The sequence below is a fragment of the Sceloporus occidentalis genome, unplaced genomic scaffold (genome assembly GCF_023333645.1).
Source record: "Sceloporus occidentalis isolate IW3139 unplaced genomic scaffold, rSceOcc1.0.p SCAF_20, whole genome shotgun sequence".
NCBI lineage: Eukaryota > Metazoa > Chordata > Lepidosauria > Squamata > Phrynosomatidae > Sceloporus > Sceloporus occidentalis.
The window spans coordinates 14,142,665-14,166,672 of NW_028317000.1; the positions used below are offsets into that span (position 1 = coordinate 14,142,665).

The 24,008-nt window shown below is 48.3% G+C and overlaps 2 protein-coding genes across 2 annotated transcripts in view; one reads left to right on the forward strand and one right to left on the reverse strand.

The window, feature by feature from the left end:
* The window catches only part of LTBP3 (latent transforming growth factor beta binding protein 3), a 34,021-nt gene that overhangs the window by 1,916 nt on the left and 8,097 nt on the right, over nucleotides 1–24,008 (forward strand). The window contains exons 2-15 of the mRNA XM_089483103.1: nucleotides 8,043–8,219; nucleotides 13,046–13,348; nucleotides 14,065–14,279; nucleotides 14,825–14,930; nucleotides 16,109–16,183; nucleotides 16,295–16,417; nucleotides 17,522–17,680; nucleotides 18,247–18,441; nucleotides 18,843–18,859; nucleotides 20,061–20,139; nucleotides 21,030–21,125; nucleotides 21,814–21,939; nucleotides 22,982–23,113; nucleotides 23,210–23,338. Coding sequence (XP_089339229.1) covers nucleotides 8,043–8,219; nucleotides 13,046–13,348; nucleotides 14,065–14,279; nucleotides 14,825–14,930; nucleotides 16,109–16,183; nucleotides 16,295–16,417; nucleotides 17,522–17,680; nucleotides 18,247–18,441; nucleotides 18,843–18,859; nucleotides 20,061–20,139; nucleotides 21,030–21,125; nucleotides 21,814–21,939; nucleotides 22,982–23,113; nucleotides 23,210–23,338 — 1,932 coding nt within the window. The remainder of the gene's footprint in view (nucleotides 1–8,042; nucleotides 8,220–13,045; nucleotides 13,349–14,064; nucleotides 14,280–14,824; nucleotides 14,931–16,108; nucleotides 16,184–16,294; nucleotides 16,418–17,521; nucleotides 17,681–18,246; nucleotides 18,442–18,842; nucleotides 18,860–20,060; nucleotides 20,140–21,029; nucleotides 21,126–21,813; nucleotides 21,940–22,981; nucleotides 23,114–23,209; nucleotides 23,339–24,008) is intronic.
* Nucleotides 3,097–3,958, reverse strand: LOC149302131 (insulinoma-associated protein 1a-like). The gene has a single exon (XM_089482774.1). It carries the CDS (start codon nucleotides 3,956–3,958, stop codon nucleotides 3,140–3,142), a length of 819 nt encoding a protein of 272 aa, XP_089338900.1. The 3' UTR covers nucleotides 3,097–3,139.

Sequence of the window (24,008 nt, forward strand, 5' to 3'; positions counted from 1 at the left end):
GTGTTTAGCGGTTTTGTTTCTTCCGTTCGGAGCGTATAATTAAGTGGGTTAAATCTTAGGTTGGCACCAAAACGTTCCATAATAAATATAATGGACCCCAGAGGAGCGTCCGCCCGACACCGAACTTTCTTGTTGACCCTTTCTCCGTCCTCCACCCAAGTATCCAGGTCCCCCACTTCTCCGCTCCCCTAACGTTCCCCATCTGAACTATTTTTCCTCCACCATTGGCTTCCAAATCCTTTTGTTGAATCCCTGGATCCACTTTTAGCTCAGTTTCGTGGTCTAAACACTCTCTGCCCAGCACCGCTGTCTCTTGGAGAGCAGCATCCACAACCCATTTTGTCCCCTGACCCTTTTTGGGGAGATCCCTCATAGCCCTCCATTGCAAAGAAAGTGGCCTTTCCTGTAAGAAGAGACATGGGAGAGGGACATTTTTGTTGGGGAGAGAGAACTGCCCCCCAAATGCACCCTAGAAATGCCTTTTGAAAACCAGACACACAAAACTGTCTCGCATGCAACTATGAATGAAAATTCAATGAAAAGTCAATCATTTTGGATAAAGGACATCTTTCGATATCTTTTTGTTAACACTGCTAACATCTTTTAACAGTTACAGTTTGACATCTTTTGCAAATCGGGGAAAACACGCAAGTGTCCGGTCTTTGCGGAATGCTTAGTTTTTGGCATTTGTAAGGCTTGCGGATTCTGTTTGCCGAGAAAAACCGCTTTGCAAAGATGCGGCTTTGTGCAAACACACGAAACTCTCGCACATGCAAGTCTGAATGAAAGGGTGATCAGAGGAGAGGAGGCCGATGCTGCGTCTGCTTCTGTGAGTTTTGGAAACCGTGTTGTGATGTGGTTTGGTTTTCTCAGAAGGTCAAGCCCGGCTCGGACTTGGTTGCCGCCGTCCACAAAAGAGCCAGTCTTGGAAGATGGCGCACCTTGTTTACAGCCCTTGCCTTGCACTATAATCATAAGGGTCACAGTTGGCATTCTGCGAAATGATGCGCTCACGGCTTAAGAACGCTTTGTGGGAAAGGAGCCCTTTTTGTATTGTGTTATATTTGTGTGAGTGAGAGAGAAAGAGGGACTGAGCGGTGATGGCCAGACCGCAGGATCGTCTCTGTTTTGCAACTAAAACCCCAAAGTCCACCAACTAAAGCCTGATGCAACACTGGAAATGAAGGGATTCTGAGCCCAAAATGAGTTGAGTCTCCCTCATTTGCAATCCCAAAATCCAAAGTGGCTGAGACAGTGACACTTTTTGCTTTCTGACGGTTCACTTTGCAAACTTTGTTTTATGCACAGAATTGTGTTTTAAAACATTGTGCATAAAACAACCTGCAAGCTATGTGTGTAAGGTGTATATTATCTTCTTACCTTTAAACGCTCTTCCAAAGTGGACTATTTTAATGCATTCATGGTTTTACACCCTCCATTTTAGATCCTTTAACTTAAGCCTTATTGTGAAGTTGAAGGCTTTCGCAGCCGGCATCCATAGTATTTTTGGTGGGTTTTTGTGGTCATGTTCGAACGTCATGAAACATCAGAAACGTCTAGAACATGGTCACATATATATAGCCTGAAAAACCCACAAAAAAACCCCTATCAAGTCTTATTTCTATGCACAAAAGACTGAGATACGTGTCCGAAAGCAAGGGAACGGATGGACTGTGTCACTACAGAATGGTATGTGTATGTGTTTGAATGTTGTTGTTGTGTGCGTTCAAGTGGTTTCCGACGTATGGAGACCCTAATGCAACCTGATCATGGAGTTTTCTTGGCAAGGTTTGTTCAGGAGAGGTTTGCCGCTTGGAATCATCTCCCATTTAAACAGAAAGCAGTTGGGAAACCCAAATATTATTATATTATTATGCAACAGATACTGAACCTGACTTGAGACCTATCTATCTATCTATCTATCTATCTATCTATCTATCTATGGAATATTTATACCCCGCTCTTCAGCCACAAACCTCAATGCTTCATTCATACATTTTATTTTATGTGACGTGGCATAAAGGAAAGAAATCTTGCAACCTGAAGAAATTCAACCCGTAACCGTTGCTTGCTCTCAAGGGCCGCATCCTAATCTGGGTCCTATTGAAATGGTTATTTTTGGGTGGATTTTCTGAACAAGTTACTATATGTGGAAGTCCTTTCCCAGAGAGATAGATCGGCACCTTCCTTACCATCTTTCCGCAAGTAAAACCCATTTTATTCCAGCATGAGAACTGGTTATTCAAGGGCTTTGTATATTGGGCTAGATATATATTTGTTGCTGCTGCAGGGTTTCGTTGCTCTTAAACTTTTGCATCCTGTTCGTTTTTCACAATGGTTTAACTATTGTGTGCAACCTGAGTCCCAAACTTGGAGAAAGGAAGGCCAAATTATTATTATTATTATTAGTAGTAGTAGTAATGGAACTGAAAAAGGGTTTGAACCAAAACCTCAACTCATCTCCCTGCCACCAGCCCTGCAACATTGAGCATGCACCCAAGTAACGCCAAATGCTCTTTCTTTCATGCGTGCATTTATAAGAAAAGACACAAAACTGCTTCAATCTTTTAGAAAAGCGTTCCCTTTACTATCACACAGTTGGCAAGCTCCATCTGTCAACGACAGTCTCATTGACATCCCCTTTTCTAAACCTGCTCCCACCCCAAAAGAAATGAAACCTTAAGCAGCTGGGAAGCCAGTCTTTCCTTCCGATGGACGCGAGTCTCTTGAGTCTAAAGCTCTGGGGGTTGCAATCTGGAAGGAAAAGGGAGTGCAAATGTCTGGAAAAAAACCCCAATCTGACCACTAAAACCCAAATGCTTTGTGGGTTTGGTCCATTGTGGTCCGCCATCGAAGGGTGCTGGGTCTGTTCATTGCCAAGGAGTAAGACATTTGCATTCTGTCCCATTGGATAAAAGGAATACAGATTAGACTGTTTGTAATTGAAATGGATGAAAATCTGGTGATGAGTCACAGAAGAGTTCAATATCTTTTTCAGTCCTTTATGGCTGAGATGGTGCGCAGCTTGCTTTGCGCACACAGGCAATTGTCCCTTCTTGGCACTCGCTGGCATCCTCTCCTACCTGCGATGTTCGGTCCAGGTGTCGGCGGGAGCATCAGGAATCGGGATGCTCTCTTTTTAAAATGGCTTCTTAGGAGGCCAGGGCGCACAAGGCGGGGCGAGGTTGCCGTGCAGGCGCTGGCTTTCAGACAACACCGGCGCCGTGCCGGCGTGCAGAGCCAAGTGCTTGCAAAGGTAGGCCCGGCGGCGAAACTGCTTGGGGCAATGGGAGCAGCAGTAGCTCCCTTCTGTGGTGCTGGGACGTGGCAGAGCGCTGGGAGCGTCGGCCGACTCGGGGCTCTCATTTTCCTTCGTGCCCCCAATGTGTCCGCCGCCGCGAGGTTTGTGCCAGCGGCGGTGGGAGGCCAGGTTCGCCGGGCAACTGAAGGCCTTGCTGCATTCGTGGCAACGGTACTCGACCCGGGCGATGCGGGAGCAGCAGTGTTGGGCCAGGGCCAGTGGACCTGGGTATGACTCTTGGCACAGCTGGCACACAAAGGCCCCCAGCGGGACCACTGCATCAGGGACCACCACCCTAGGGCCTGATCCGGCTCTTTTGGGCACGGATGTTGCCTGCTTCATGGCGACACAAGCTGAACCCAAGCCGGGAGACTGCGAGGTGCAAACCGGAGCAGATTCGCCTGGTGCCGGAGACCCAGAATTGAGACCCCGGTCAAGGCAGGTGGCCAACGGAGCGGTGCTCACCAAGCGCAAAGGGCTTTGGCCTGGAACCTGCAACTCGGGCAAGCCTCCAACCCTGGGCGGCTTCCTGTGGACCATGGGTAGTGCCACTCCACCGGGCAACCACCCAGAAAGGACGTCTTCTTGTGGCGTTCTGACCCGGTAGGAGATGGGTCCCTCTCGGCGCGTCCTCTTCACCAGGAAACCACGAGGCATTTTGCTGGCACCCAAGCTAGAAGTTGAGCCAGGGACTTGCTGTCTTGACTTTGGCACCGAGGTTGCCTTCTTCCGCAGTGGCACGCTTCTCCTTGGTACCAACCGGCCAACAGTTTGAGGTTCCCAAACTTGGCTGAACCGTCCTCAAGTTCGTTCCTGGGTATGCTCCGACTTCTTTCTCTCTCTCTCTCTCTCTCTCTCTGGTCCTTTGCTCGCTGGGGCCGTTGGCGTCTTTCTCTCCTGGAACCAGCTGGCCTCTGTGAGCTGGGTCGGAGGCAGCCCTCCAATATAAAGGTCTGGTCTCCCATTGTGTGGGCTGGAGGCTGCAGATGGCTGGTGCCGGGCAGCCAATGGGCGCAGGGCTGGCTGCGTGGCTGAGGGTCCCGTGGGGGCCAGGCGGCAGATGGGAGCTCCAGCCCTGGCGCGTGGGCCTTGCCATTATGCAGATTGGGGGCAAGGGGTGGCACACGCCAGCCTGCCACAAAAGGAGGGTGGGAGGCAAGCTGAGACCCCAGGGAGGCTGACAGCATCAATGGGCCCAGGAAGGAGGGAGATGGGGTGGGGAGGCTTAACCCTTTGCTGGGGCCTTTTTGGGCAGACAAGGAATACAAAAAAGATTTAATATGCAAACCCCAAATAATCCTATTTTGAGGCCTCATCTCCATGCTTCCATTGGTTTGGTTAAGTCTGTCTGTCGCAAACTATTGCTCATGTATTAACTTGGCTTTCTAGACCACCGCTTGGACCACCGTAACTTTGTACGACTTAAGGCAACAAAAATGTTCATAAAAGGAACCAAAAATGGCACTCATGTCCGAAAGCCACAAGGTAAGGCATCCATTCTAGTACCGTTTTGTCTGCCCGCCTGGTTTTATTGTGCTCTGTCTCTCTTTTGCACACTCATGCGCACAAACACACACTCTGGACTTTCTTATCCTTATCTGTTATAGATATAACCCAGTGCTTATATAGGTTGAGTATCCCTTATCCAACAACAAACTTGGAGATGCCTCATCTATAGGGTTACCATGAAGTGAGATCGACTTGAGGGTGGATAAAAACGACAGCAAATTCCTTATCCAGATTTCTGACATCCAAAACAGTCCAAAATCGTCTGTGCGGATGGCTGCGACAGTGACCTTAGGCCTTTGCTTCGTGATGGTCCAGCGCACGCAAGTGTTGCTTCACACTAAATTTGGAACTGATTTGTTCGTGAACGCGAACCACAAGTGGGTTATTTTACAGGGGGAAAATGCAACCGGGGCAAACGTAGCGGGAACCACGCTCCGCCGTCAAACCGGTCCATCGATTTGGACCTCAAACTGATTTTTATTTGTAAGTGGGAATGAGGCCGAATTCATTGTTTGAACAAAGGGGGGGGGGGAACAACACCAATATGCGTCTAATTTCACCTTCACTGGAGTGGGGTTTTTATTTTGGGAAAGGGGGGTTCATCCCAATTGTGCCGTCGGAGGGTTTTCAGCTGCGCTCCTTCTCATTGTGCATAAGAAGCGCAGTTGGTCTCGGGTCTTTTTGCACGGGGCACGCACATGGGGAGGGGGCAACCCTCCCGCCCTCGTGCCCCCTTGCCCCCTGCTCCCTGGGGGTGAGGGCCAGACTAGGCCAGGCCTCCTGGCACATGGAGGTTCGGGGAGCCCCCCTTTCCCCCTCCGGAGTGTGTCTGAAAAGCCAAGACACGCGCCTGGTGTGACCCTCCGACCCCCATCTCCATAAAGCTGCTGCGAGGGCCTCTTGCAGATGCCAGACAATGGAGCCATTCCCCATGGCGCACACACTTAGCGCACTGTCTGTGGGTTAACCCCTTCAATGCTCAGCTTTGGAACAGGATCATAGAGTCGTAGAAGTGAGAGATCTCAAAGGCCATCCATCCCAACCCAATCCGGCCATGCAGGAAGACACGGCCAAAGCCCCCCAAAACAGGGGGCCTTCCAGCCTCTGTTTACAACCCCCCCAAAGAAAGAGACTCCATCGCTCTCCAAGGCAGCGCCTTCCACGGTTGAACCGCTCTTGCAATAAAGACGTTCTTCCTAAACGTTGAGGTGGAATCTCTTTTCCTATAGTTTGCATCCATTGCTCCAGGTCCTAATCTCTGCAGCAGCAGAAAACAAGCTTGCTCTATCCCCGATATGACATCCCTTCGAATACTAACTATTAGGAGGTTCTTCCTAAGGTTTAGGTGGAATCTCTTTGCCTGTAATTTGCATCCATTGTGTCCTATTCTCTGGAGCAGCAGAAAACAAGCTTGCCCCAATATCACATCCCTTCAAATGTTTAACATTACTGTCAGGATCTATGGATTGGTACAGTCTGAATTTTGTGTTGGATGGTTTAACTTGTCATATTTTAGAGGAAGAACCTAGCAAAACCGCTTCTTTATATCCTTTCGCCTTCAAAAACCCGACAAAATCCAAGGGGTCGCCGAAGTCGACAGGCAACTTGGACACACACTTTCATACAAAACCCACAACTTTGACAGAGCAGAAATATAGTTCATAGTCCTTTCACAAGCACCAAACGATCCAATTTTGGGGGGGTTTCTCCCAAACTTTCTCGCTTTCAGCCAGCCTTGGATAAGTTTGTTTATGGCCTTTGAACTTTGGAACAAGTAATATTTACAACCGCTTCTAGGTGCAAAACTTTGCAACTGATGCGCTTAATGTTTCTGAACTCGGCCTTCCTCTCCTCTGGCGCATGCTTTACTTGCCGTTTCTAAATATTGGATCTCATAAGCAAACTTTTAGCCTCGCCGCAAGCAAACAGGGCTGGAGCTTCATGCTTCCAGGGCCATTGAGTCCCCCCCCCCCCGGGTGCAAAAAGAAATGGCTCCTTTTCTGAAACAGTACATTTTCATCTCTCCGGAACGTAAGACAACGCAATCGATTTGCAAAAGTTAGGAGAGTTGCAACAGCCTGTAATTCCCCAAATCCCCAGTTAGCATGATGGGAGTTGTGATTCCCCCAAAGGAACACATCCCCAACCTTGGGTTGCGCAGTGGGCCTTTGGGATCCGCTGGGGTTTGGTTCTAGGTCCCTCTGTGGATCCCGAAATGCGTGGATCCTCAAGTCCCATTCTGTACAATGGCAGCAATAAAATGATGTCCCTTATATAAAATGGCAAAATCAAGGTTTTCTTTTTGAAAGCTTTTTAAAAACATATTTCCAAGCTGGGGATGGTTGAATCCCTGGTTACTGATATGCTCCCTCCCTCCCTCCCTCCCTCCTTTTTCCTTCCTTCCTTCCTTCCTTCCTTCCTTCCTTCCTTCCCATCAGTTTTTTCTTTTCCCCGTTCCTTCCTTCTTTCCCATCAGCTTTTCTTTCTTTCTTTCTTCCTTCCTTCCTTCCTTCCTTCCTTCTCTCCCCACATTAAATCTTCTCTTCTCTCTTTCCTTCTTTACTTTCCCGCTGTGCTCCTTCCTTCCTTCCTTCCTTCCTTCCTTCCTTCCTTCTCTCCTCCCTTCTCTCTCTCTTTCTTTCTTCTTTTCCCTCCCTCCGTCCCTCGCTCCCTCCTTCCTTCCCCACATTGTCTCTTCTCTTCCTTCCTTCCTTCCTTCCTTTCCTGCTGTGCTTTTCTTTCTTTCTTTCTTTCTTTCTTTCTTTCTTCTTTTCTTTCTTTCCCTCCCTCCAGCGCCCCCTGCCGGCCTTCCCTGGGCTCCCTCCCCTCCTCCTCCTCCTCCTCCTCCTCCTCCTCTTTTTCTTTTTCTTCTTTCCCTCCTTTCTCTCCTCCTTCTCCTCCTCCTCTCTTGGCTTCTCTCCCAGATTCCAGTCCTAGGCCAGAGATTGGCTGGTGCTGCAGAAGAGGCTCTCTCCTTCCTTCCTTCCCTCCCTCTCTCACACAGTCTTTCTCTGCCTTTTTTCTCCTTCCCTCCTTCCTTGCTTTGCCTGGCAGCCCCTTTCGGGGCAGGAGGCGCGGGCCAGGGATGCCAAGATGCCTTCGGGGGCAGCGGATGCCCTGGGCAGGGCCTTCATGGTCCTCCTCCTGCTGGGGCTCCTGGCACCCTCTTCATCTTCATCATCCTCATCATCTTCATCATCCTCATCCTCATCATCCTCTTCTTCTTCTCCAGGGGCTTCAGAGAGGACTGCGCTGGAGCGCTTCAAGGTGGTCTTCGCACCCTTGATCTGCCAAAGGACCTGCCAGAAGGGACACTGCAGGGACAGCTGCAAGCCTGGCAGCAACATGACCCTCATCGGGGAGAATGGGCACGCCATGGACACCCTCACCGGATCCGGGTTCCGCGTCGGTGGGTGAGAAACACACACACACAGAGACCCCGGGCACCAGGGACCCCTTGCCCACCCACAGCCTTGGTCAAGCTTTCCTGGCCATCCACAACAACATAGGCACCAGGCACCCCTGCCTGCCCACAGCCTTGGCCAACCTCAAGGCCATGGGTACCAGGCACCCCTTCCCACCCAGAAACATCCCTTCCCATCCAGAGCCCTCACCACCCTTTCTTGGGCAAGACTCGCCCATTCCTATCCAGACACTTTGCCACTCTTTCTAGGTGACCCCTAAGGGCACAGGCACCAGGCACCCCTTCCCATCTAGACACCTTGCCGCCCTTTCTTGGCAACCCCTGAGGAGATGGGCACCAGGCACCCCTTCCCATCCAGACCCTTTGCCACCCTTTTTAGGTGACCCCTAAGGGCACAGGCACCAGGCACCCCTTCCCATCTAGACACCTTGCCACCCTTTCTTGGCGACCCCTGAGAAGATGGACACCTGGCACCCCTTCCCATCCAGACCCTTTGCCCTCCTTTCCTGGCAACTGAGATCCAGGGATGTTGGACTGCAACTCCCATCATCCTCTGGTCACACCTTTGAGAGTAACTGAAAGAAAGAAATTGGCAACATGGGCTTTCGTAGACTACAACCTTCTTCCTCAGTTGCATTTGGTAGAGAGGAAAGCCAGAGAGAAACCTAAATCATCATCATCATCAACATCATCATCATCATGGGTTGCCTTTGGGTCGCCATAAGTGTGACCCTATTAATATGGTCATCTATGACCATATTATTTGTATAATTTACACTTTTATAGTGTTGTTTTACCTTTGTTATATAGTATTATTTTATTAATTTTATAGTCTTGTTTGTGGTTTTAGATTGTGCGCCGTGCACCGGCTTTTGTTTCTGTATTGGATTGTTGTTCTCTCTCCTTCGCAAAAAGCTATGTAAAGCCGATGGCGCTATATAAATATACCTAATAATAATAATAATAATAATAATAGTAATATGTTGGAAAAAACTTGAAGGTACACAACACCCCATATTCCAAGGGGTCATTTTTGGGGGGACAAGGGCCTTCGTGAACTAGGGTTGTTACTCAGTCGAGTTTGCATTTCTGGCCCTTGAGCTGCTCGCTTTCTGCATTTCGTTTCGGGACGCTTCGCCTGCATTTTCCGTTCTGTTTTGCACTTAGGTTTCTACGTTCTGTTTTGAAGATCATATACGCAGCCAGACCCATCGCTTGCCAGCATTTTTCCCTCTCCCGCCCCTTCGCTTTCGCCTCCTCGGCTGCTTTTGGCTGGCGGAAAACCTTACCTCATGTCCCGGCCTGTCTCCTGGGGCCGCCCTGAGCCGGGGCAGCTGCGCACTTCGAACCCTTGGCCGAGCCAAGTGCGCGCACAAAGCCGATCTGGACTTCCTTGCTGAAAGAAACACACGCATAAGACCTTTGAGAATGTTTGGCTGCAAAGCCCCCAAAGCCGAAAGGTGTGCCTTCAAGTCCTTCCCCACTTATGGCGACCCCAAAGGTGAACCTCTCCAGAGGTTTTCTTGGCTGGTTTCTCCAGAAGGGGATTGCCATGGCTATCCTCTGAGGCTGAGAGAGTGTGACTTGCCCATGGTCACACAGTGGGGTGTATGTTGTGTATGTGTATGTAGCGTGCCTTCAAGTCATTTCCAATTTATGGCAAACTTATCGCAGAGTTTTCTTGGCCGGTTTCTCCGGAGGGATTTTGCCATGGCCATCCTCTGAGGCTGAGAGAGCGTGACTTGCGCATGGTCACCCAATACGTTTTGTTATTCTCAAGCAGGGATTCGAACCCTGCTCCCCGGAGTCGTAGTCCAAAGCCTTGCTTGTAACCGGAGATCACCCTTGGAGTTGTATTCAATGCCATTGAGCGATGGGTTGGAAAACCCATGCATTAGTCCCCTTTAAACCAATAATGCTAGTTTCAATGAAACCCTAAGAGTATCTAGTCTAGCCTCTTGCCATGCAAGAATTTGCAACTAAAACATCCCCTAAAGATGGAACATGGTGCGATGGGTTGAGCATTGGACCATGCCTCTCGGGATCAGAAATGTGGATTTATCTATTTAGAAATATTTAACCATCTCTGCCAGAGAGCTCTGGGCCCACCATAAACTTTGTTGCGGTTGCTGTTGATGCGTGCCTTCAAGTCGTGCCGTTTTCTTGGCAAGGTTGGTTCAGAGGAGGGTTGCCATTGTGTTCTTTGAGTTTAAGAGAGTGTGACTCTTCCAAGGTGGGTTTCATAGCCAAGCTGGGATTCGAACCCTGGTCCCCCACCAGCCACACTAGCTCACCCACAATAAACCACAAATCCCCAATATCCCAGAGCATGGAGTTAGCGCGGCGTCGAACCTGCAGCGTAGATACGACCTTTCCTCGCAGCGGGACGAAAATAGTTTAAACATGACTCTTTGATTCCTTCCACGTTTTGCGCAGGGTTGCATCTCTAAGGTAGATGCGCATGCACAAAAGAGCCAGGCCTGGTTCTTTGCAGATGCTTCCCCAAGTTCAAGCGCCTTTTTCGGTGCCTGAATGTCTTTACCAGCTGGAGTAAAAAATTGCCTGCCAAATTCTCCATTTTGGGGACATAAACCAGGCATGGGGGCTTTTGTGGAAGAGGTTTCTTGGCCGGTGCAACCTCTGTGCGGGAGCGGAAGAGTGAGTGAAGGAGTGTGTGGTGTGTGTTAGTTGTTGTCGCTTTGGCTAATGGAATCCAGAGGTGGAACTTTTTGGCCCGGATGACCGTCTTGTGCAGCCAAAAGCCGGAGAGGTGGAGCCTCTGGGAACGTGCAGAGAGCCAAGGCTCTTAATCCGGCCAACCCTGCTTTGGGTCCGGGCCAGAATGGGGCACTTCTTTCCCTTCCCATCCTTTGAATTTGCACCCTTACCCTTATTGTATCATTGTTGCCATAAGACTTGAAGGCACAAAATGAGGGAGGGTTGCATTGGCCACATGTTGGTTTCCAGCTTTTGCAGTCCCAGAACTTGGGTATGTTTGTATTTTGGACTGCAGCGCCCAGAATCCCCAAATGGTCCTGCATCCTGTATAGGTACTTCTTAGAAAAGGTAGGATTGTGGGAGTTCTCATCCCCAAAAGACAACTTTCCTGAGCTCCGATCGGGTTCTTAGAGAGAGAGTTGAGCTGATATGAAATGCCTTGGTGCATTGAACACAAAACGCTGGATTTGCATGATATAGAGTTAGTTCCAGATCCCATTATCCCCCTCCTTCCCGTTGTGTCGCCTCTATTTCACAAAATGGCAGCTTTCCTGCCTTCTTCTTTGCAGGAAGAGTCTATTGCGATGCCAGGCTTCCCACGCAGCGTTTTGGCTCCTAGGCCCGCGGACTGCAAATCCTTTCTGGGAGGCACATGTTTTCACCTGTTTGGATTTTTTGGGGATGTCGCGCCGCAGTTTGACTTGTGAATCACGTATTTGCTCATGCTCCCCACCTGTCTGAGGCTTTTGCAAAAATGCCAGAGAGAACGTGGCACAGGTTGTCTGCCTTGGATTAAGGCAGCCAAAGAAGGGGAGTTTGATATGTACTCCGCCAACCGTTTCTCGCTGGGTTGGTCCCTGGGTGACTGGGCTCTATGCCCGTGTGGCATTTGGATTTTTATTTTGGATTTGCGTCTGGAGGTTGGGCTTTGGGTGGATCTCGCCCGGAGCGCAGCTGCCGACAGATGCGATGGGGGAGGCTGAGCCTTTGGGAAGGGTGTGGGTTTGCCAACTTCCCGGCTGCTGACTCAGGGTTCGGGATTCAAACAGGCGGAAATACGATTCTAGCTGGGGCCTTCTGTAAGGGACAGGGAAGCCTATCTCTTTGGCTTCCTCCTCTTGCATCCAGGCTTTTTGTTTTCAGAAACCAACGTTTTGGGTTCTGTCCCGAGGATGGAGGAATGGGAGGCCAGCGTGGCATAAATTGGTTTGAGTGTTGGATTAGGACCCTGGAGACCCTGCTCAGCAATGAAACCCAATGGGTGCACTTGGCTAAGGTACACTCTCTCAGCCTCGGAGGATGGCTGTGGCAACCCCCCCCCCCCGAAGAAACATGCCAACTAAACCCTATGACAGGTTTGCTTTAGGGTCGCCGTAAGTCGGAAATGACTTGAAAGCATGCAACAATAAATCGGGAATGACTTGAAAGCGCACAACAGCAACATAATCAGCATTATTTCTGCAGTGTAGATGCACCCTGAGAGGCCTGAAATAGACTTCCAGTCTGTAAAATAAATATAGTGTGTACTGTTGTTTTAGACTGTAAGACGCTCCCAATTTTGGGCAAAAAGCGGGGTAATAATAATAATGATGATGATGATGTGCGGTGCTATTGCGCTAAGTATGGGATTAGGGAACTTGCAACCAAGCACTGTTCTTTTAAATTGTAGGCATTCTGAGTCCCAATTTTGGGGGAAGAATGGAATAATAGTAATAAGGATGATGATGATGATGATGATGATGATGATGATGATGATGATGATGATGATGATGATGATGATGGTGCGCTGTGCCATTGAGCTAAATCTGAGATTGTGGAACTTGCAACCAACACTGTTCTTTTGGATTGTAAGCCATCCTGAGTCCAATTTTTGGGGGAAAGCGGGATACTAATAATAATAATTATTATTACTATTGCCATTGTGCCACTGAGCTAAGACTGGCGTTATGGAAGTTGCAACCCAACAACGTTCACATAAGTGCTTCTTGGCTCCGTCTTAAGGCTTTGGAGACTTGATACGGGGGCAGACTGGTTGGCCTAAACTTAATCCTGCGTCTCTCTCTTTCTCTCCCTCGTTCTCATTACTTTTGCAGTGGTTTGCCCTCTGCCCTGCATGAACGGCGGCCAGTGCACATCTGGGAACCATTGCTTGTGCCCGCCTGAGTTCACCGGGCGTTTCTGCCAAGTCCCGGCCGGCCGCCAGGGCCAAAGCCAGCAGTCCCGAGTCCCCGGCGAGGGGCTCCCCATGGAGACCGGCTCAAGTAAACATGCCATCTACGCGGTTCAACTGATCTCGGATAGCCACAGTGACACTCCGGCGGGACCTGGTTCGAAAGGAACCATAAGCCACTCCACTTTTATGGTGCCCCTTGGGCCTGGGGAGCACTCATCGGAAGGTACCTACGAAGGGTGTTTAAGGGAGTGGGCATCAACTGGATCTGGCATGGTGCCCTGCGTTGGATGAAAACCCTGCGAGATCTGGGTTCAAAACAGTCCACGTTTAAATGTCTGCACCTAAATTTACAATTTGATACGAATATTATTATTGCAGAGTGCCCTCGGTATCTGCTGGAGTTTGGTTCCATGATCTCCTCCGGATCCCAAAATCCGTGGATGCTCCCTTTATATACAGTGGCACAGTACAATAGTGTCCCTTATATAAAATGGCAAAAATAAGGTTCACTTTTGGGACATATATTCCATTTGAATATCTTTATAAGACTATTATTAGTACAGTGGGTCCTTGGTATCTGCTGGGGTTTGGTTACAGGACCACCCCTTGGATCCCAAAATTCGTGGATGCTCATGTCCCATTGACTACAATGGCACAGTGAAATGGTGTCCCTTGCATAAAGTGGCAAAATCAAGGTTTGCTTTTGGGATTTATAGTTTGATATTTTCAATCTGTGGATGTTTTAATTCATGGATAAAAAACCCCATGGATATGAAAGGTTGAGTATTATTATTTGGGGAACGGTTTTAAATGTCACTTTAAAACCTTGGGTGGATTCATTGCCCCACTGACATGGAAGCTACCAGCTGTCACTTTTGGAGAGGAGCGAGTGGGCTGATATTTCCATGTTTGTGGGCTAGTTCACCTTTTGCCTTCCAGTCCAGGTGCATCAGCCGCTGGTCAACGTCCGTGTCCATCACCCGCCGGACGCTTCGGTGCAAGTCCACCGGATCGACAGTCTCAGCTCTGAGGGAGGAGGACCAGGCAGCCAACAGCATTTGATCAAACACCCGGCCCCCAAACCAGCTTACACTCGACCCCCAACCCAAAAGCCGCTGGGACGCTGCTTTCAGGAGACGATGCCCAAACAATCGGTGAGTGGGATGAAAGGTCCATGATATGCAGTGGGGGCCCTCTGTATCCGCTGTGGTTTGGTTCCAGGACCCTCATGGATACCAGAATCCATGGATGCCCAAGCCCCATTAAATGCAATGGCATTGTAAATTGGTGTCCCTTATATAAAATGGCAAAAACAAGGTCTGCTTTCTGGAATATACAGTAGGGGCCCTTGGTATCCGCTGGGATTTGATTCCAGGATCCCATTTTGGATACCAAAATCCATGGATGCTTAAGTCCCCTTAAATACAATTGCATAGTAAAATGGCGTCTCTTAAACAAAATTGCAAAACCAAGCTTTGCTTTTTGGAATGCCTTTGTTTCTGGGTTGAATATATTTTCATGCCCTAAGTGCTTGAATCCATGGAGAAAAAAAAATCTGTGGCTATAGAGGTTGTACATTGGTCTCTGAGTTTCAGTGGGGTTTCGCTTCCAGTGAGATGGAGCATTTCATGGACTACGGGGTGGAATTTGGGAAATCTTACCCCGCATCTCTCTTTCTTTGTGTCCGTTCGGGATCCAGTGTGGAAGCAACCCGCTCCCAGGCCTCACCAAGCAAGAAGATTGCTGCGGCAGCATTGGCACCTCCTGGGGCCAGAACAAATGCCACAAATGCCCCCACCTCCAATGTAAGTCTTTACCCTACAAAAGTCATTGGTTTTTGTACAGAAAATGGTGCGGTTTGTGTAACAGTACTTGATTTATTTGTGTGTGTGTGTGTGCACAGTTGTGTTTTATCCTCCGTAACCCATACCATCCGATCTCTAGGTACCGTAAAAGAAGATGGCAATAGATAGGCAAGTTGACCAAGGATTTCAAGGAACAATTTGGTTTGTAATGGGAGACACAAGTCTAGGTTGAGATGGAGAATAAGACTATTGAACCATACTTATATGAAACTAGGCACTTAGTGTTATAGCAACATAAGAAGCTTATATTGTGTGTGTATGTGTGTGTGTGTGTGTGTGTATACAGTCACCTCTCCTTTTCCATGGAAGATCCATTCTGGACCCCCTCGCGAAAATGGAGTTTTGCCTCTATTTAAGTCCCATTGGTTCGATGGGTCAGGGCTGAGCTGTGTGTCTTTCTCTGTGTCCCTCTCTTCACCTCCCTTAAAGGATTTTCCTCTCTGCGCAGTTGCAGAAGGGAGCCGCTCTGTTTGTGTTGGATGTGGCTTGGAATGCACTCAGCCCTCTCCGCTCTTCCTCCCAGGGCCCTCTGCCATCTTCTCCTGCAGCTGGAGGCCTGGAGGGTGGGCCGGCTTGGCACTTGCCCCTTGGCAGCCGCTGCTCCTCCGCGCCCCTCCTTCCTGCTTTTCGCCTCCCGCAAGAATTTTTAAGTTCGGTCTCTAAAGGATCAGAGAGGATGGAGAGGCAGGGAAAGCAGGAGTTGTTTTTCCTGGACCTTTCGGATCACACAACGCTTGCGTTGTCCCTCTTAGGAGTTTATCGCACGGGACAAATCCCCTGCAGAAACTACATTTAAACTGAAAACAACCACATTTGAGATTTGTAGTTTCCCGACGGAGAAGCCTAAATAGTTCACGAAACTACAAACCCCAGAATCCCATAGCATGGTGCCATGGCAGTTAAAGCAGTGCGGAACTGGATTGTTTCTATAGTGCAAATGCAACCAAAGTTGCTCTCCGGGGATCAGGTTATTAGACTATTGGGTTCACTTTGAATCGAACCGGGAAGCAAATGTCTGTCCTGGGATTCTCCAAGGGTTGCACAGATGACAAATGGAAATGGATTCTTATTGCATATAATACCAACTGGATCTTTGTGTTTTTTATTCCTTCTTTCAGATTTGGGGGTGCAAAAGACTTTGGGAAGCGATTGCCCTCAAGGGTACAAGCGACTGAACAGCAGCCACTGCCAAGGTGGGCATCAGAGGCTCTGCATGTTTCCTTTCCATATTGATCTCTTCTAGCAAAGCAATACAGTCTTGTGGCACTTTTGAGTACCCTCCGCATCTCCGTTTTTCCCTCCAGACATCAATGAGTGTGCCATGCAAGGCGTGTGCCAAGGGGGCGAGTGTTTGAATACCCAAGGAAGCTTCCGTTGCGCTTGCAAACCAGGACAGGTCTTGGGACCTTCGCGGACCCACTGCGTGCGTAAGTACCTTGGTCAGGGCAGTGGCGTCTCCTTCCTTGGAGGTCTTTAAACAGAGGCTGGATGGCCATCTGTCAATGGGGATGCTTTGACGGAGAGTTCCTGCATGGCAGAATGGGGTTGGACTGGATGGCCCTTCTTGGGGTCTCTTCCAACTCTATGATTCTATGGTCTTCTACTGACCCCAATCTCAATCCTTCCCCATGCCTCCCTCCAACCTATGGACCAGAGAGAGCATCCCTTCTGCATTGTGCCCAATTGGCATGCAACATGTCTCCATACTGGTAGCGGCCATATCATTTGTGGGCATTATGTGCCAGGAGTCCTAGTGCCAGGTTTGTGGTCCCAGATAAAACCTTAAACATGCACCCCCAAATGTTTTTGGACTATCATTCCTAGTTGCCAGTAGCGAAGGACGATGGGAGCTGGAGTCCATCCACAACTGGAGCAACGTAGATATCTTAACTTGCAGATCCTTGAGCACTTTGATATTTGACACTGAAATGTGGCGCCTGTCGTTTTTCACGCTGCGTGTGGCCAGAAGCTTGGTTTTCTTTATCGCTGTCCAACGCTTTCATTTCCCTTTGGCAGCATATATATATAAACCCTCCTCTCAACAGCCCTGTGAGGTAGGTTAGACTGAGAAACAGCGACCATCTTAAGATCACCTTATGAGTTTCATGGATCGGGGTGAAATTTTGAAACCTTCCATCCCTTGAACTCAGAGCTGGTAACCAAAACCATGCTTTCAACTAGCAGATCCAAGGAATTAAGGCAGTGGATCCCAGTGAATCAACCCCAGGTTTAATTCCAAATTTTACAGCTGCTGCCCAAGGTGCCAGATCTCCTTCCTTTAAACCCAGACCTGATACATAGCTCCACTATTAAAGGAGAGAAGTCCAATGCCTTGGGTAGCTGGACCAAAAACCGCCAACGGCAAGAATCCCAGTTAATGGAGTCTTAAAATGGCACAGATACTTGCAAAGGGTTGCAAGCCTTTCATTCCAAGCCCCATCCCGCAGCTAGTTGCACCTCTCAACCATTGCAGTAGTCTTCCTCGGTGGTGTAACTTCTTTCTCTCTCTCTGTTTCTCTGGGGGAGAATAGCGGAGAAGGCTGGGGAGAAGAGCTTGTGTTTCCGACTGGTCAGCCCCGAACACCAGTGCCAGCACCCACTGCCCACAAAACTCACCCGCCAGACCTGCTGCTGCAGCGTGGGCAAAGCCTGGGGAGCCCGCTGCGAAAGGTGCCCAGCGGATGGAACTGGTAAGCCGGGAATGGGAATGGGAATGGGAATGGGGGAACTGTCATTGCTTGCCTTCATTTTACCTTCTGCCATGCCTCTATGATGATGATGGTGATGGTGATGGTGATGATGGTGATTGTATTTATTTATGTCCTGCTCACTCTCCGAACTTGAGACTCAAAGTGACACACAATTCCAAAGGGCAATGCAATTTAAAATATAAATCACATTGAAATACCATGGGACCTTGTTATCTGCTGGGGTTTGGTTCCAGGAACCTCAGTGGATAACAAAACCCATGGATGCTCAAGTCCGATTGAATACAATGGGATATTATTCTTATTATTACAGTGGGACACATTATTATTATTATTATTATTATTATTATTACAGTGGGCCAAAGTTTCAGTTTGTTTGCCATCTTCCAGTCCATTACTGATGCAGGACATTAGGTTAGGACCAGGGCACCCTCTTTGGATCGGGGCGGAAAGGAGTAGCAGAGCTGGGCACCATCAGCATATTATAAAGTTATATGTGCCTTAAGCCACTGTTGTATGACCGTTTCTCTTCCTCTCCACCTTGGCAGCTTCTTTTAGAGAGATCTGCCCTGCGGGAAAAGGGTACCACATCCTGACCTCACACCAGACCTTGACCATCCAAGGCGAGAGCGAATTCACCCTCCAGATCCACCCGGATGGCACCACCGATTTGCAACAGCAGCAGCAACATGTAGACCTACCAACCCGTCCGCCCGCGGGCAGTGACTCCCAAGAACCTGAAGGTCTGTCTGAAGATGATGATGATGATGATGATGATGATGATGATGATGATGATGATATTTATTTGCAGCCTTCTTTCCCCTCCAAACTGGGATGCAAAGCAAGCTTGCGGTCTAAAAGCACAGGGCAACTGCAAGCTTACAAAAATCTGTCCTGGTCTCCCGGGGAAGGAAGGCTTTCCGAAGATCTTGGGCAGCATTAGATATTCTGGAATGCAACTCCCATCATCCCCAGTCGCACGCCGCTATGGGATACTGGGGGTTGTAGACCAAGGTATCTTGCAAGCCAGGGAGGAAGACTACTGTCTGGCCTTCCTCCTTATCTAACGCAACTATATTGGTGTGAATGCTTGTGCCCGTTTTGGGTACCATTTCTAACCCACATCTTCCTACTTGTTTTGCAGTCATCACTCCACCTATGGTAAGTGCGCTGGACGTGCGCCAAAACCGCGAAGAAAGGAATATGTAGTCGGACGAGGTAGAAAATTTAACGCTTATTTTGGAAGGCAAACCCAACCCATTTCTTGTTGAAATGTGACCCTTTTGGTCAGAGAGTCCCTTCCAGAAGTTCATTAATTGCCCAGAAGATTGGATATGGAACGTCTGGATACAGATCAATAATGCAAAGTATCATGAAGTCGAAGGCTTTCACAACCGGCATCCATAGTCTTTTGTGGGTTTTTCGGACTATGTGGCCATGTTTTGGAAGGATTTATCCCTGCGGGTGAAGCGTCCGGAATAAATTCTTCCATATAAAGTACAGTGCTACCTCGGGTTCCGAAATTAATTCGTTCCGCGGCGCCGTTCGTAACCCGATACATTTCGCAACCCGAAAAGGCTTTCCGTTAGCGCTGGAAAGCCGCTAGCCGTGCTTCGCATTTGAATTTCGCGCCGAAACGCACCGAAATGAATTTCGTAACCCGAAAAATCTTTCGTTACCCGGAACAGTTTTTTCCAATCTAACTTTTTCGTACCCCGGAAATTTCGTAACGCGATCAATTCGTATCCCGGGGTACCACTGTAGTACGCTTATTTAATTCCATATAAAGCAATGTACTTATTTTGCCCATACGCTATATGCAAAGCATTGGAAATCAAATAGGATTTCAATAGATATCAATGTACGAATAGATGACTATTTGATTAACTTAGCTATACAGTACTAGATAGTTTTATCAATGTATGTAAATAGAAGGACCACAATATGGAAGAAAATATAAAGGCGTGCCGAAATTATGGGGAAATAAGATTGTAAAATACGTAAAGACAGATATGGTTGGATATTGACTCATAATTTAATAAAAAGAAGATAATACGTGAATAAAAATCTTAAGAAATCAATCTGTAATATAATATAATAGGAAATTATGCAGCCGCAATGCAAAGTATGGTTAAACTGGGCCAATATTAGCAACCTCCCCGACTTTGGAATCATCTGCAAATTTGATGGTGGGACTTGAACCTGGGACTTTCTGGACCCCAAGCAGACCCTCTACTACTGAGTTACAACCCTTCGAGGATAGCACAGCTTTGTATGAGACTATAGGTTAGCGTTTTACCAGTGTGACTCCTCCTATAATTTTGTCCTTCTCTTTCCTTTCTCCGCCGAACGACGTCTCCAGTCGCTCAGCTATGTCACCACTTCAGAGGAGCAGTTGGTCTTTTATGTCAACACCCCAACTTTTGGGCCCCGGTACCCCGGTGAGTGAGCAAACGTTGCTGCAAAACGGGTGAAGGGATGCTCTCTTTGCAAAAGTACCCCAGTTCTACCTTTGGAGTCCAACATCTGCTGGACATTGACCATGAAACTATGCTGGAAGACCTGCAAATGCCTAGAGAAGGGTTCTCTGTAGGAGAATCTCTTAACAAGTATTAACATCTCTAGATCCTTCAGTGCAACCCTGTGGTCAACATCTGCTGGACATTGGCCATGAAATTGTGCCGGAGGACCTTCAAATGCGTAGACAAATGTTCTTTGTAGGAATGTCTAGGTCCTCCAGTGCAACTCTGTGGTCAACCTCTGCTGGACATTGGCCATAAAATTGTGCCGGAGGACCTGCAAATGCCTAGAGAAGTATTCTTTATAGGGATCTCTAGGTCTTCCTGTGTGACTTTTGGTTGAAGTTGACCATTGAGTCATGCTGGAAGACCCAGAGTTTCCTAGAGAGAACATCTTCATCAAACCCATGAATGATCAAATCCGCAAAAGTCAAATCCACAAACGCGGAGGGCCAACTGTATCCACTATTTAAGTTGTTTATATATTATTAATTGATATCCTATATCCAGTGGTTCCCAAACTTTGCTCCTCCGGATGCTTTGGACTTCAACTCCCAGAATTCCTGACTACTGGACAAGTTGAAGTCCAAAACACCCAGAGGACCACAGTTTGGGAACCAACGTATGTTGCAAACCATAGAGATATCATTTGTTCATGCAACTAGTAATGAGAGCTACAACAGGGAGTTAGTTTTGCATGTGTTTTCTCTCCCTCTTTCTCCTTTTTGTTGCATTTCTCGACTTTCTGGGGTTTTATACCTGTTCATGTTTTGTAAAGGTACTTTGTAAAGGTATATATTTTATACTCATAGCAATCCTCCCGAAGCCTACGGCCGCAGTCGTGGTGAAATATCCGGAGGAAGAGACTCGCGTGAGTGGATTCGGATTGTCCCCAACGCAAGTGACAGGTGAGTGGGTTTAAATGCTTAAACATCCATCTCTGTTCCCCCCCCCCACACACACACAGTCTTTTTCAGAGGTTGCGGAGCAGGGTTGGAGATACATAGAGCCTTTCTTGTGTGGGATAGTGCCTGCTTTGGGAATGAAAAGCTGAGCAGGGAGTTAAAAGACATTGGCCTCATTCCCACTACAGATAAATTGGTGTGCGATCCGAATCGATGGATCGATTCAACAGCGGAGCGCGGTTCCCACTACATTCGCCCCGGTCACATTTCCCCCCTCAAAAATAACCCACTTGTGGTTCACATTCATGCATGAATCAGTTCAAAAATGGACCCGCTCCGGACAGTTTAAATCAATTCCCTTCTGCATCTGGTTCACGCTTGCGTGGAATCGATTCATCGGGAAAAAATCAGCGTCAAAAAGACGCGGGTTAAAATGGGTCTGGCACATGGCCGTCCTCACTGAAACGCTTCACCGATTCGATTCAAGTGGGAACCAGGGACATTCGAAGCGGTTGGAACCGAGTTGCAACCCAGTTTAAAAGGTAGCAGCAATGAGGCCATTGATTTAAAAGGGCAAATGAGACATGTGTTGAGCATAGCCTCGATGTTGTAGGTACACCAGCAAACATTAGGGCGCATTTAATTCAATGCAATGGCTGGGTCTTAAGTGTGCATTTCCTGTTCCCCACAGAGACTGACCTCTGCAAGCTGAACCGTAACATGTGTGGCCACGGCGAATGCATCCCTGGGACGCCAAAGCCCACATGCCACTGTTATCAAGGGTACCGCTTGCATCCTCAGCACATGTATTGCATAGGTAAGATGGAGGGGGGGGTCTTCTCTCAAATGGATATGTCTTCTGAATTCCGGGAATGTCTGTTTCGTGAGATATTTAGCCTACGCTGTCGGAGAGCTCTGGTGCCACGACAAACTACGGTTTCCAGAAATCCATAGTATGGAGCCACGGCAGTTAAAGTTGGAAGACATAGCTGCATCAAGCTGCCTCCGCACTTCAGAACAGATGCAATTTGACACCGCTTTAAATGTCATGATGCAATGCTAGGAAATGCTGGAATTTGCAGTTGGGGCACTACAGCTCTCTGGCAGAAAAGGCTAAAGAGCTCACAAAACTACGGATCCCCAACTGGATCCATGTGGACCATGACTGAGAAGGCACCTTTGGCATTACTTTGGTCTTAGCTGAACCACAGCCAATGGGGCATAGTGGTTTGAGAGGTGGACTACGACTCTGGAGACCTGGGTTCGAGTCCCCGCTCAGCCATGAAACCCACTGGATGGCCTTGGTCAAGTCACACTCTCTCAGCCTCAGGAGAAGGCAATGGCAAACCTTCTCCGAACACACCTGGCCAAGGTATTGGTCATTGTACTATATTCCATTACGTTGCATTGTTTTGTGCTGGTCATTGACCGTAATAAATTTCATTCATTCATCTATCCCATAAAGTCCTATGAACCTTAGGGTTGTCCTAAGTTGAAAACAACTTGAAGGCACACAACAACAACAATCTGTTGCACTCCACCGAAGTTCATTGCATGTCTTTCAAACCCTGCAAAAATATAATCAACAAGCTTGGCTTTAATTCCATGAAATCCTGGTGCGAATAGACGCCAAGAAGACCACAGTGGATCCTTAGCTTGTAAAGACTGGAGATATTATTATTGTTGTTGTTATTGTTGTTGTTGTTATCCTACCTTTCTCCTGGTATAAGCAGAAATGAGAGAAGGAGGAAATGTACCTATCAGGTGCATAGTTTGTATCTGGAGGTCCTCCCTTGTGGCAATGTGGCCTCACTTCTGTTTCTTCTTCCCTCTCTGTCCGTGCGCCACTTTCGCCCCAGACGTGAACGAGTGCGAATCGGACCCTTGCGGCACAGGGAAAGGCGTCTGCATGAACACCGGAGGGTCCTACAATTGCCACTGCAACCGGGGCTACCAGCTCAAGGTCCACAAGGGAGTGCGGTCTTGCATGGGTGAGATGCCTCTCGGTTTGGGGATGATGGGAGATGGCTAAGGGAGTCTCCCTCCTTTGCTTTATGTGCTGTTTCCCCCCTTCACAAACTTCCTAGACATCGATGAGTGTGTCAAGCCCAACGTCTGTGGAGAAGGCGGCTCTTGCATCAACTTCCCGGGGCACTACAAATGCGAGTGCCATTCCGGATACCGGCTCAAACCCTCTCGCCAACCGCTCTGCGAAGGTACAAAGTTGTGGGTTGGAGAGACACAGAGTTTAATTTCAAGGCACGCGGGAATTAGATTTGGAGAGATTTGGTGCAGTGGATCAGATACTGGACTGGGGGTGCATCTACACTGTAGAAATAATGCAGTTTGGCGCCACTTTAAGTGCTGCAGCTCCATCCTTGGGATTCATCTTTGCAAAGACCTCCTTCCTTGGAGGTCTTTAAGCAGAGTCTGGATGGACATCTGTCAGGGATGCTTTGATTTGGATTTCCTGCATGACAGAATGGGGTTGGACTGGATGGCCCTTGCGGTCTCTTCCAACTCTATGAGTCTATGATTTTAAGGCCTTTTGCCACCTCCCAAAGAAAGCCGATGCCTCACAAAACTACAAATCTGCCATGGCACTTTAAAGCAGAGTCGAACTACATTATTTCTACAGTGCAGACACACCCTTAGGTCTGCACTGTAGAAATAATGCAATGAGATTCTTCTTTCTTCTCTTTCAGTTGCAATTCAGAGTATAAAAAAGACCTCTGGAAAATCCTTAGGGTGCATCTGCATTGGGTAAATAATGCAGTTTGACACCACTTTTAAGTGCTGTAGCTCCATCTCTGGGACCTAAGATGTGTAGTTTTGCAAGGGCTTGACCCTTCTCTTCCTCACACAACTACACATCTTGGAATTCTG